This window comes from Ictalurus furcatus, chromosome 7 (assembly GCF_023375685.1).
Source record: "Ictalurus furcatus strain D&B chromosome 7, Billie_1.0, whole genome shotgun sequence".
NCBI lineage: Eukaryota > Metazoa > Chordata > Actinopteri > Siluriformes > Ictaluridae > Ictalurus > Ictalurus furcatus.
The window spans coordinates 13831576-13845271 of NC_071261.1; the positions used below are offsets into that span (position 1 = coordinate 13831576).

At 41.3% G+C, this 13696-nt stretch overlaps 1 protein-coding gene and 1 long non-coding RNA gene across 5 annotated transcripts in view; both read right to left on the reverse strand.

Moving 5' to 3' along the window:
• myo9b (myosin IXb) overlaps positions 1-7372 on the reverse strand; it is a 32126-nt gene extending 24754 nt beyond the window's left edge. For 2 of the 4 annotated variants that reach the window (XM_053628710.1, XM_053628708.1), the window contains exons 1-2: positions 6871-7369; positions 5665-6475 (exon numbers count right to left, since the gene is read on the reverse strand). In XM_053628710.1, coding sequence (XP_053484685.1) covers positions 5665-6438 — 774 coding nt within the window. In that variant the 5' untranslated portion in view covers positions 6439-6475; positions 6871-7369. Of the gene's footprint in view, positions 1-5664; positions 6476-6870 lie in introns of all 4 variants that reach the window. The other 2 variants (XM_053628707.1, XM_053628709.1) reach the window with 2 other exon arrangements.
• Positions 7373-8863: 1491 nt separating this feature from the next.
• Positions 8864-11765, reverse strand: LOC128610678 (uncharacterized). Its single transcript, XR_008386395.1, has 3 exons — positions 11162-11765; positions 10329-10440; positions 8864-10190 (listed from the first exon to the last, which is right to left on the reverse strand). It is a non-coding gene; the product is annotated as an uncharacterized LOC128610678 (long non-coding RNA).
• Between the last annotated feature and the right edge of the window lie 1931 nt (positions 11766-13696).

The window sequence follows — 13696 nt, forward strand, 5'->3', positions numbered from 1 at the left end:
GGACAAAAGAAAATGTACAAATATTTACATCCTGTTCTAAAACCTAAACGTTTCTCTCGCACCATACAGTTTACAGCAGGCTGTAAAGAAGCATAAATATTAATATTTAAACAGTGATATAAATATACAAAGAATTATAAATGCAAATATCTGCACTACTGCAGAGCATTTGATAGGAGACTAGCTAATACCATCCCTACAGTGAAGCATGGTGGCGGCAGTATCATGCTATGGGGAACCTCTCTGCTGTAAGCATGGGGACACTGGTCAGAACTGAGCTCAGGATAAACAATAAAATGTGCAAAAATTTAAAAAGAGTATGAATATTTTCGGAACCTTCTGTGTTATTTTCACTCAAAATGTCCCAAAATGACTAGTTAATGATTTAATGTGTTACTGACTGCGCTGTTTCTTTCTTTATGATTCCCTTAGAATCAGGCCAATGTCCGGGATTCGGCTTCGGTTTCATTATGATGTGTTTATGAACCAACACTGCATCATGTGTGTGCATTAACCCCTCTCTGTAAGTCCCGCCTCCCTGCACACCGATTGGTCAATTATAAAAGACTTGCAGCAACTATTGGCCAAATTCCTGCCTCTCGACCGTTATCCTCCTCTCAGCGAGTGTGTAAAGCGCTGTTGTGTACGGTGTTAAACAGTTACTAGACAATAGCTGCGAATGCCCGCTGCCCTGAGTCGAAACACTGCCCATGACCATATAAGGTGATTTTTAATTTCGTCTTATCGCACTGCTTTGTATTACATGGCTGTTCAAATGTGTAAATGATGGCAGAAGGTTCACTCGCGGCATCTGATATTTTATTTTATTCCATGGATATTCAAAAGAATGAAGAAATTTATATTTATTTATTTATGTGATGTTAATAGTGTGCATTCATAATAACACTGTTTTAAACACTATGAAGGTGTCCTCTATTTGGAAAACCAGAATATGGTCAATATATCTTTAGTGATGTAATGTTACCGGCGTCAGGGACAGTGATCTTTTATTTATTCATTTGATCAATTAATTAATTAAAACAACTTCAAATATAGAACATGTTTTTAAGCTCTAAAATGATCTCTAAATAAAAGTATTTAAGATCATACTGTTTTTCTCTTGACTTTATTTGCATATGTGACCTTGAAATTATCCAAAAATAATCAGATTACATTACTTTCATATTGTGAGACTTACACAATTGTGAGATTACGTTATTGATTACAGATTTTATGAAGTCATTTGTAACTGTAATGGAACACATTTTTAAAGTAACCCTCCCAACCCTGAGTGTGTGTGTGTGTGTGTGTGTGTGTGTGTGTGTGTGTGAGCATGTTTCTGCCTGCACTAGAATTCGACCAGACTACTCTGGAGTCGACCAACACCCATCAGCTAGCAGGAGGAGCAGAGCTGCATACCTTCAACAATAATCATAATAATAAATAATTAATAATTAATATAATAATAATAATTTAGCATTTTCAGAGGCTTGAATTTGAACACTTGAATTTCAGATCTTGGTGTGTGTTCACTTCAGCGTACTCCAGAGAATTACAGGAAAAATTAACTGTGAATTTAGCACAAATTCTTCAAATGTTAAATAAGGAAGAGAAAATAAAATGTTACAGTTCTTGACCACAAGGCGGCACTGTCATGAAACTTCTTGGGTACATTCAGGGCATGGTCATGAAGATACTTAACAGATTACATGAGGATACATAGATGCATTGCTGAGATACACCCTCGCATCCTGTTTTGTGCATTTGTCCGCGCATTACAGGAGAACGGTTTTGAATATCAAAATTCCTTTGATAACTTTTTGCACGGTAGGTTTCACGTCGTTGCTGAGATACAATCTCACTTCCTGTTTCACGGCTTCACTGTCAGATTCGTTGGCCCATTACAGGAAAACCATTCGGAGAATTCAAAATTCGTTTGAGTGGTTTGTGAGGCATACTCTGAAGATGACGTGAGCCAAATTTGGTGATGATCGGACAACGTTTGTAGGAGGAGTAACGGAAAAACAGTTTCAGACAAAATCCAAGATGGTGGAAAATCTAACTACACAGAACTTGATGTCTTAGGGTGCGCTGAACTTGACCCAGGGAATCCAGGGATGCATGGCTTTTACATTTTGGATACACGGGTCAAAATTATGGCCATGAAGGTACTTCCAAATTAGGCCAAAATTTGACCTGATGGTGGCGCTACAGTGTTGGCAGTACTTGGCCCAAACTTGGTCAGAATGTTCCTTAGACCCTCTCCAATCAGTGTGCCAAATTTCACAACTTTTTACCAGACGTTCCTATGGGCTGCCATACACACCCTAGCCAGAAGAAGAAGAAGAAGAAGAAGAAGAGAAGAGGAGGAAGAAGAGGAAGAATAACAGCAGGTTGCCTTCAGTGCTTGGCCCCCTAATAAAACATTATAAGCAAACAAACAACCATAAATAAATAGAGAGGGTTTGAGACGTGGAGAACGAGAGAGAACACACAACAGACATGCCAACTTTGAACTGTTTTTGTTTGGGTTTTTTTGTTGTCATTCATGCAGGTGTGTGTTCTCCCATACAGAACTCTCTCTCTCTCTCGCACACACACACACACACACACACTTACACTTACATTTACTTACAAGCACACACTCTTGTTCCACTGAGTTGATAAATTCTTTAGGAAAACTAAAACAGAGTGTGTGTGTGTGTGAGTGTGTGTGAGTGAGAAAATATCGGAAAGCGCTGTGTTATCCGTGTAAACTGTGAGCTGATTGGAATACTGGAGCAGGTGACAGGAGGCGGAGCTGGGTGGAGATGTGTGAGGAGCTGGATGATGTAATAAAGTGAAGGAGAGCTGATCTTCACTCTGCAGTCCCACTCCCTCACGTCACGTCACGTCACCCAGACCATAACACACTGGTTGCTGATCCATGTCTAGGTTTGGGTTTTTTTTCTGGTTGCCATGGTTACACTGCTAGCTACTGCAATAGCCGACCATCTGAAAACACATGACTGATATGCCGTGCCTTCTTTCAAACAACATGCAATAAATCATACAGTCAGAATAATTCAGCGCTAATCCATTAAATCCATTATTGTGACTTCCAGCGGCCTCGTGATCTCGGATGGAAAAGGGGTCAAAGGTCAAGCAGACAGGGCTTCTGTTACACATCATTTAGATCCGTCTTCTGTTCACTTCAGTAATGATTCATTTAAAATAACGTACAGAATCTAAACATTACAGCTGTGTTGTGGTCAAATCCACAGACATGGCCAGCAGTGATGGGACACAATGCTGCTCAACACTACTTCCTGTGTTAGTTTCACGATGAAAATACTTCCTCTCCTCCTCTACAGAATCAAAGAGGAAAACTGAGGAAACGATGGTGAATTATAAATCCGTAAAGCCACACTGAGCTACACTTCTGACCCAAACACACATTAATACCCATCAATATTCATTCTGTGTTTACTCACACACACACACACTCTCACACACACTCTCTCACACACACACTCACTCACTCACACTGACACACACACACACACACTCACATACACACTCTCACTCTCACACACACTCACACACACACACTCACTCTCACTCACATACACACTCACATACACTCTCTCTCACACACACACTCACATACACACTCACTCACACACACACACACACACACTCACATACACACTCTCACTCTCACACACACACTCACACACACACTCACTCTCACTCACATACACACTCACATACACTCTCTCTCACACACACACTCACACACATACACACACACTCTCACTCACACACACACACTCACACACATACACTCACACTCTCACACACACACACACACTCACACACACTCACTCACACTCACATACACTAACACACACTCACATACACACTCTCACTCACACATACACTCACACACACTCACACACTCTCACTCACATACACACTCATACACTAACACACACTCTCACACACACTCTCACTCATACACACTCTCACACACACTCACACACACACACAAACACACTCACACTCACATACTCTCAGACACACTCACTCACTCACACTCACTCACACACACACACTGTGAGATGTTCGCAGTGATTGTAGTGCTGAACTGGTTAAACGAGTTCGGGTGAATTACATGACTGGATTTCTTATTTAACCCTCAGAGAGAACGACATGAAGAACACGCCTCAGTGTTAAGTGCTGAACACCGCAAAGAGTTTCCCACTAACCTTAATCTCACTAATCACCATCATCTTCTCATTTACTCTAAACTATAAACAATCTTAACAACAGAACAAGAATAAAAACCATTTTCCAAACAACTCAATAACTAACCCACTGATTAACTGACCTGACCCACTAACACTCAAACAACGGACTGCTCAGTTTACCCACTGACCAAACACTCAACTGACTGAACAACTCATACCCCACCAACTAACCCCAGAATTAGCTCACAAAGTAGCTCCACAACTGACCAAACTGCTAACTGACCAGTTGACCAACTCAATAACTGATCTTCCCTCCCACCAGTTCACCAACCAACTGACAACAGACTCAACATCCAATCTACACACTCTCCAACCAATCCACTGACAAACAGCCCACCAAATAACTGAAATAACTGTCCCACTAACCAAGAAGCCCACCACACCACCAAAATAACTCACTGACGGAAAAACTAATTCACCAAGCGAAAACTGACCCACAAACTGCCCGACCTGAGCACCATCACTCAAATAAAAATAACACTGATTGGAGATTTGAAAAATAAACATATTGCTGTATATAAAAATGAACCAAATAGGACAGAATATCATGTTCAAGACTTCCCTCAAGGCATCTCACACACACACACACACACACACACACACACACACACACACACACAGAGCTGTTTCTTTTTATAACACGAGGAAGTGTGAGAAGAAAATCTCTTGGTCAAGTGATCACATGCACTGCTTCCTGTTTCCAATAAAAATGAGTTTGTATTAAATGACAAACATTCAGGCCTTCATCAATTTCAAAAGAGGCATGACAAGATACATCATCATCATCATCATCAGCCAATCATTCGCCGTCCTGGACAAACGCCCTGGAGAGGAAACACACCCTCAATACAACATCAGTTTTTCCAAAAAACCCATTTCTGTACTTCATGTACTTCCTTAATCACTTCCACTAATGACTATGCTCCCTTGAATATGTCCCCTAATAATTTCTCTGGAACTTTACTTCCTCACGGAGTTCCTCTATCAACTTTACTCTCTCTCTTAATGACTTGACGGACTGACGTGACACACCAACTCACCGGCTACTGAACAACCCAACAACATCTGACCTGACCTGACCTGACCAACAGGCCAACCCAACAACCGACTCCCCTAACAACCAAACAGCTAGTGTGAAAAGGATTTGATATGCTAATTCTCTAGCATTGTAAAAGAACCCAGCTCCAACGGCTGTGATATAAGAATGGAGTCAGAGGAATAAAGTCCAATCTGTAAATGTTTTACTGCTCAAGAATGCATCCTCCATGTAATAACAGGAAACCTGCAGCGAATGAGTTATTGCTCATATAATGAACTTTAGCAGTAATGAACATTAACCCAAGGTAAAGTGGACGAGGATGTGTTACAGTACCTCAAGTACTGGTCCAGCTCCTAAGATGGTCCTCTCCACGCTGCTGGTGCAGCCCTTCCGGCTCAGCGTGGTCAGACAGTGGATGAGGAAGTTGGTGCTCTGCGTTTTCCCCGAGCCACTTTCTCCAGAGATGACGATGCACTGATTGGTCCGTTTGTTCAGCATGGCACGGAACGCAGCATCCGCTATAGCAAAGATGTGAGGATCTTCTTTTCCTAGAATGCAGTTCTCGTACCTTTGCAGATATTTGGGGTTGTAGATGGGGAGGAACTTGAAGGGGTTGACGGTGATGAGGATGTTACTGGCGTATGTGTAGATTTGGTTCCTGTAGAACCGACAGCGCAGAGTTTCTAGAATATTGTCCTCGTTAAGCACAGTGAGGCTGCACAGATCCTTCACGTCTTCATGCCGGGGTGTCAGAAAGTCCTGCACGGTGCGGTACTGCCCTGATGTGTCCTGTTTGCCCTGCTGGAAAGTGAAATAATAACCCTGACTTTCCTCATGTCCTTGCGGCCAAAGCAGCAGGCGATCTACAGGACAGTCGTCCGTCCGGAGGACGTGTTTGTCCCCTGCGTGTTCCCTCACCTCCATCAGCTCATACGGCTGGGACGAGTCAAGCTCGAGCAGCTCAGCGATTCTCTGCACCACCAGGTCTGCCGTGGTGCCGTTTCGCACCCTGACTGTGCAGGACGGACGTGTGCTGAGGGACGGAGTCATGTAAATCTTCAGCATGTAGGACACGTCTGTGGTGCTTTTGCTCTCTGGGACGCTCATCGTGACACTCGAGGATACACCACATGTCACACAGAACCTACAGAGAGAGCAGAGCAGAGGTGTGTGTTAGTGTGTGAGAGAGAGAAAGGGAGTGGAGGGTGTGAGGTGAGAGAGGGAATGCAAAAAAAGAAGAGGGGGAAAAAAAGAGTGCATGTTCATGCTTGTTCTGGTTCAACTAGGAAGTGCCAAGCTGGAAAATCTCTCGCGCTTAAAAAGCTAATGATACTTATTCAATCAGTCAATAAATACATATGTAAATGAGTAAGTAAATAAATAAAATGTGAATTATGAAAGCAAAACGAATAATATTTGCATTTGAAGCTGTGTAACTCCTGAACAGGTGTATAAGTAATAACAGTAGATCATTAGCACACCTGAGCAGCTCGGAAATAACAATATCACCGCGCTTCCGGTTTCTCCTCAGACTCTCACCTGCTTTAATGTGTGAAGTGCGTTATTCCGTCAGGACACACAGCCATGTGAAGGGTTAAAACCACTGGATAACCTAAAACCCGAGAACAGCAGCTCACCTGCACTTTCAACAAAATCAAAGCGCGAGGTGAAATGATTAAAAACACATCCGCGTCAGGCAATAACACCTTCTGTAAACAGTAAGCCGCAGGTTTAAATCTTCAACACTAAACTCTGAGCTCCACACGGCTCTCTCGCTTCCGAGCTTCTTCACTAAACAGCCATCCCCGCCCTGTGGAAGGCCGTGCGCCTCAGAACACAACGAAATCGCGCCATGAAACCTTCCCACACTGTACACAAGATCCTGCTGAACTCTCAGCTGAGTTCTACAGCAGACCGAGTCATGGCGTGTATTACACCATGAACATCCTCTGGCGTCATCCGTCAGCTTCATCGGGGCTCATGCACTTTTCTATTTCTTCGTTTTACCTTCATGTTTCGAAAACGCTTTGAATAATCGGAACACTGGAAGAAAAGCGCTCTCACACAGTGCGATGAAGTCCGTCAACGTAACGTTATTATTGTAACTTTTTTATTTATTTATTATTTTTTGACTGATGCTTATTTGTATCTATAATTAATTTTTTTTAAATGTAAAGCTTCTTGAGAAGCTACTTTTAAAGGCGCTATATAAAATAAAGTTTATTATTATTCTGGATTATTTGAAATGGTTTGGGGTGCGGTGACGCACAGCGCTCTCGCATGCCCAACAGATTTATCACTTAAGATTTTTACAGAGGCAGCTGAGAGTCATATCATTGACTGCATTCATGTTTTGAGTTTCATGCTCGGTCACAGTTAGCGATCACACTAGATGTGTACCGTGCCCAGGTCCAACCGAACCATGCCCGAGCCACCTCTTCAAGCGAGTCTGGGAATGGTGTAACAATCACACTAATCAAATATATTGGACTTTGGGGGTCAAACATGCTCAGGTTACATTTTAGATTTTGGATGAATTGCCCCATTAATACTTTTATTCTTACTTTTATTATTCAAATAAGGACCTCGAAAAGTAAAGTTACTAAGACAGACATGTAAAATGATTTTCTGGAGAATTTAACATTAACTGATGAGAGAGAGGAAAACAGAGGTTAGTTAGTTATAATGAAAGCAGCTTGCTGTCCATTGGTTGATGTCTGAAGTTTTTTTTCCCATTATTCAGCAACACTATCTGAAATAAGACTACTGGAGTCCTTGTTTGCATGAACTGGCGCTGGCTAGTTAGAAAGTAATTAAGCACTCTTGCTAGCTATCGCTTAGCTACAGTTAGGAGAATGTAAAAACAGGTAAATTTGCATTGCTGTGTTTATGGCCCTGTTGGTGTTCCACACAGTAATTACGTCACAGCTCACAGCGCACCTGAGCTGATTCCTCACTGCTTCTCTACACATAAAGAGGTTTGTCTTCAAACATATATATATATATATATATATATATATATATATATATATATATATATATATATATATATATATATATATAGTAATTATTCCTTTTTATGTTTATGAAATTCTATGTTATTAATCACACACATAAACATGTGGTTACATGTTGTTAATTAAATATGTTTTTACATTAAAATATATGTCTGGTCCCTAAATTTTAAACCTGGCTAGTAAAATATTTTTACATTTTATTTGTAATTTGAGGAATATATTAGCTGAAGATCAGCCACTTCAACATTAAACACATCTCCCTCTCAGCTTTTTTATATAAAACATCACTTGTTTCCTCCCTTACACTCCTCCGTCCTCTGCTTCATTACACATTATAGTAAATAACAGAGCATGAATAATTAATAATTGCGTGAAATTTGACAGGAAATCATTAATATATAATGACTTCAATGTGAACATTGTAAACTACTAAAATTCAACATGCATAAATAATTAAATATACAAATTGCATAAGATAAAGAGATTAATGTGCAACTAATGTACAGTTTATTTCGTTTAATGTAAGTATAACTAACAGTGTGTTCTGATTAGCTGGCAGCAGTCCTGGCCACACCCACTAGCTTTATTTCTATTACATCAATGTTTATGTGTTATATATTATTCATTACACATTGGTATAAACACATACACACACACACACACACACACACACACACACATGCATTGTGGAACTGCAGTTTGTAGTTTGTAGTGCTAAGTGCATTGGAAAGATCTTCATTATGAACATTTTCAGTATTTTCAGCATTTTCAGAACATTTTCAGAAGATCTTCAGTATGATAATTTTTGCTTTCAGTAGAGTTTTAGCTTTAAGTCTATAAGATCCAGGTGAAATTTTCCACTGTATAATGAATGAGATTTGTGCATTTCATTTTTAGCAAGCGCAATCCTTAGGCTTTCCAAGTGAGAACATCCACAATCATCTTTAGGGTGCCTGTGTGGTGCCATCCACATCAGTCTTATAATGATCTTTAGGCTGTCCATGTGGAGCCACACTCAGCAGAAGTGATTCTCAGGTATTGGAGGCTCCAAGCAGAAGTGGGGTATCAAGCAAGACTATCTGTGACAGCATAACTAAAAGGGAGAACCAGAAGGGAACACAGACATGAGGTCTCCCTGGAGATAAAACGACCAGCCGCTCCACCATAAGCAAACCTGAGTGAACGTGTCCCAGTTCACCACAACACTCTATACCTGTGAGCCTTTAGATCTGCTCCTTTACATAAGAAAAAAAACTATTCACAAAAGTTTTGACTAAACAAATAGATTTTCAGCCTGGACTTAAACACTGAGACTGTGTCTGAGTCCCACTGGGAGCCAATGCAGTGTTGATAAGATCGGAGGTGATATGGTCGTATCTTCTGGTTCTAGTAAAGACTCTTGCGGCTGCATTCTGGACTAACTGGAGCTTGTTTAGGCTCCTACTAGAACATCCAGACAGTAAGGCATTATAATAATCTAGTCTAGAGGTGATGAAAGCATGAACTAATATGTCTGCATCGTGTAGTGACATTATATTTCTTAACTTAGAAATACTTCTGAGATGAAAGAAGGTTATCCTAGTAATATTATCTACAAGAGCATCAAATGATAGACTAGAGTCAATCATCACAACAAGATCTTTTACTGCTACAGAAGATGAAACAAAAAGTCCATCCAGAGTTACTGTGTAATCAGAAAGATACTTCTAGCTGCATGTGGTCCTAGGTGAAGTACTTCTGTCTTATCAGAATTAAGTAAGAGGAAGTTAATAAGCATCCAACGTCAAATGTCCTTTAGACATTCCTCAACTTTTTTAAGCTGCTGTCTGTCCTCTGGCTTCGCTGAAACATACAAGTGTGTATCATCAGCATAACAGTGGATGCTAATACCATGTTTATGAATAATCTGACCCAGAGGTTGCGTATATAAAGTAAAAAGCAGTGGGCCTAAAACAGAACCTTGTGGAACACCAGATTTACCTCAGTATGCATAGAGAAGTATCCATTTACATCTATGAACTGATAGCAATCGGTCAAATAAGACCTGACGCAGGAGAGGAACGTTCCCTTAATGCCAACAACATTGTCTAGTCTATCAAGGAGAATAGTATGATCAATGGTATCAAAAGCTGCACTAAGGTCAAGCAACACAAGCAAGGAGACACTACCCTGATCAGGGACCAGTAGTAGGTCATTTACCACTTTAACCAGCGCTGTCTCTGTGTTATGATGAGGCCTAATTCCTGACTCATACATTTCATGAATGTTATTTCTATGTAGGTATGAGCGTAGCTGCTGTGCTACAAATTTTTCTAAGATCTTGGAGATAAAGGGGAGGTTTGATATTGGCCTATAGCTGGACAATAGATCAGGGTTGAGGCCAGGTTTTTAAATCAAGGGTTTGTTTAGTGATAGTTTAAAGTGTTTAAGTATATAGCCAGTGTTAAGGGAGGAACTGATTATTCAAATAGTTCAAATGAGTTGAATTCATGTCCAGGTTTTTCTGTGATGCCGAGAACATCTTTATAAATAACAGTGACACCTCTGCCTCTGCCAGTTAGATGAGAGTGGTGTATATAACTATACCTGTGAGGACTAACTTCTTTTAATGTTAAATACTCATTTGGTTTAATCCAAGTTTCTGTTAAACACAGTACATTAAACACCTGATCAGTAATAATTTCAATTAGATTAAGTGTTCTAGATGTAAGAGTTATTTACAGTCCTAGCTTTATATCAAAGGTGTTGGCTGTGCATTCAGTGTGATCTAATGATGATGATGATGACAATGATGAATTTAAATCCTGACTCACAGTGATGAAAATGCGTGTGGAGATTGCTGGGTCAATTTGATGCAGTGAACACTAGGTGGCAGTGTTGCTATAATCTGTTCTAGGTCACTCTTCTTGTGTTCTTTTAGAGTTCTAATAGAAAACCTCATGTCCATTAAATATTTTACTGTCTCTTTCACTTCCACTTGGAGGAGTCCACTTGGTCATCATCTCTGTCAGCTCCAGTGAGGTTCACCAGACTTCATCACAGAGTGTGAGAGGATAAATCTTTGCTCCATTTATTTTTGATCACTGTTACAGTATAAAAATAATAATGCAATTAACCCCACAAGACTGTAAACCAGGACAGTATGTGTAAATTTTAAATAATTAAAGTCTACACTTCAGGTCTTTAAAGTTTAACTGTTTCATGCTGACCACATCCACTGTGGTAATTAACTGACCTTCACTAAAATAAAAATAAATGCTTCCTACCCCTCTGCTGAGGACGCCCTCCTACCCCTCTGCTGAGGACGCCCTCCTACCCCACTGCTGAGGACGCCCTCCTACCCCTCTGCTGAGGACGCCCTCCTACCCCTCTGCTGAGGACGCCCTCCTACCCCACTGCTGAGGACGCCCTCCTACCCCTCTGCTGAGGACGCCCTCCCACCCCTCTGCTGAGGACGCCCTCCTAAACCACTGCTGAGGACGCCCTCCTACCCCTCTGTTGAGGACGCCCTCCTACCCCCCTGGTGAGGATGCCCTCCTACCCCTCTGGTGAGGACGCCCTCCTACCCCTCTGCTGAGGATGCCCTCCTATCCCTCTGCTGAGGACGCCCTCCTATAAACCCTCCCACCGATATAAACCCTCATGCCGATATGAACCCTCACACTGACATAAACCCTCACACTGATATAAACCCTCATGCTGATATAAAGCCTCACGCTGATATAAACCCTCACGCTTATATAAACCCTCACGCCGATATAAACCCTCACACCCATATATACCCTCACGCCGATATAAACCCTCACGCTGAAATAAACCCTCACACCGATATAAACCCTCACGCTGATATAAATCCTCGCACCCATATAAACCCTCACACCCATATAAACCCTCACACCGATATAAACCCTCACGCTGATATAAACCCTCACACCCATATAAACCCTCACAAACCCTCACACCCATATAAACCCTCACACCCATATAAACCCTCACAAACCCTCACACCCATATAAACCCTCACACCCATATAAACCCTCACAAACCCTCACACCCATATAAACCCTCACACCCATATAAACCCTCACGCCGATATAAACCCTCACATTGAAATAAACCCTCAAACCAAATATAAACCCTCAAACCAAATATAAACCCTCACACCGATATAAACCCTCACGCCGATATAAACCCTCACGCTGATATAAACCCTCAAACCGAATATAAACCCTCACACCGATATAAACCCTCACACCGATATAAACCCACACACCAAATATAAACCTTCACACCGATATAAACCCTCACGCCGATATAAACCCTCACACCGATATAAACCTTCACACCGATATAAACCCTCACACCGATATAAACCCTCACGCCGAATATAAACCCTCACACCGATATAAACCTTCACACCGATATAAACCCTCACACGGATATAAACCCTCACACGGATATAAACCCTCACACTGAAATAAACCCTCACATCGATATAAACTCTCACGCCGATATAAACCCTCATGCCGATATAAACCCACACACTGAATATAAACCCACACACCGAATATAAACCCACACACCGAATATAAACCCTCACGCCGATATAAACTCTCACATGGAATATACTCTAAACCCTCACACTGTGTGTGTGTGTATGTGTGTGTGTGTGTGTGTGTGTGTGTGTGTGTGTGTGTGTGTGTGTGGTCTCAGAGCGGAAATGAACTCGTAAGTCACATTTCATTTTAACCACATTTTATAAATACATTAGAAACAGACCTTGGTTTCCATGGTTACTGTTTTGATCACCTAGCAACAAATAATATAAACAAATAAAGGATACGGCTGGTTTACAGAGCAACAGTGTAAACGTGTCGTTTGTTCATGGTGTTATTATTATCAAACACTTTGAGTCATGTGAAAGGAAAGCCTGCTGCTCAACACACACACACACACACACACACGCACACACACATACACACACACCACTAAAAGAATCCAGCAAGAAACTACTAGAAGAATCTTTGGTGCTCCTTGTCACAGATTCTACACGTCTGTGGAACTGTTCTGCACTGATGGAGAACTGTTCATCTGAAGGGTCTTAGCTCACTGTCATTTTTTCTCTTACATTTATGCTCATCATAATCTTTATCGCCATCTCTCCATCTCCATCTCAACCACCACCTCCATCTTCCTCTCCACCTCCATCTCCAACTTCCCTCCATCTCAAGAACCATCTCTATCTGCACCTCCATCTTGATCTTTGTTTCCATCTCCATCTCTATCTACATCTCCACCACTACCTCCACCATCATTGCTATCTCAACCTCCATCTTCACCAGCATCTC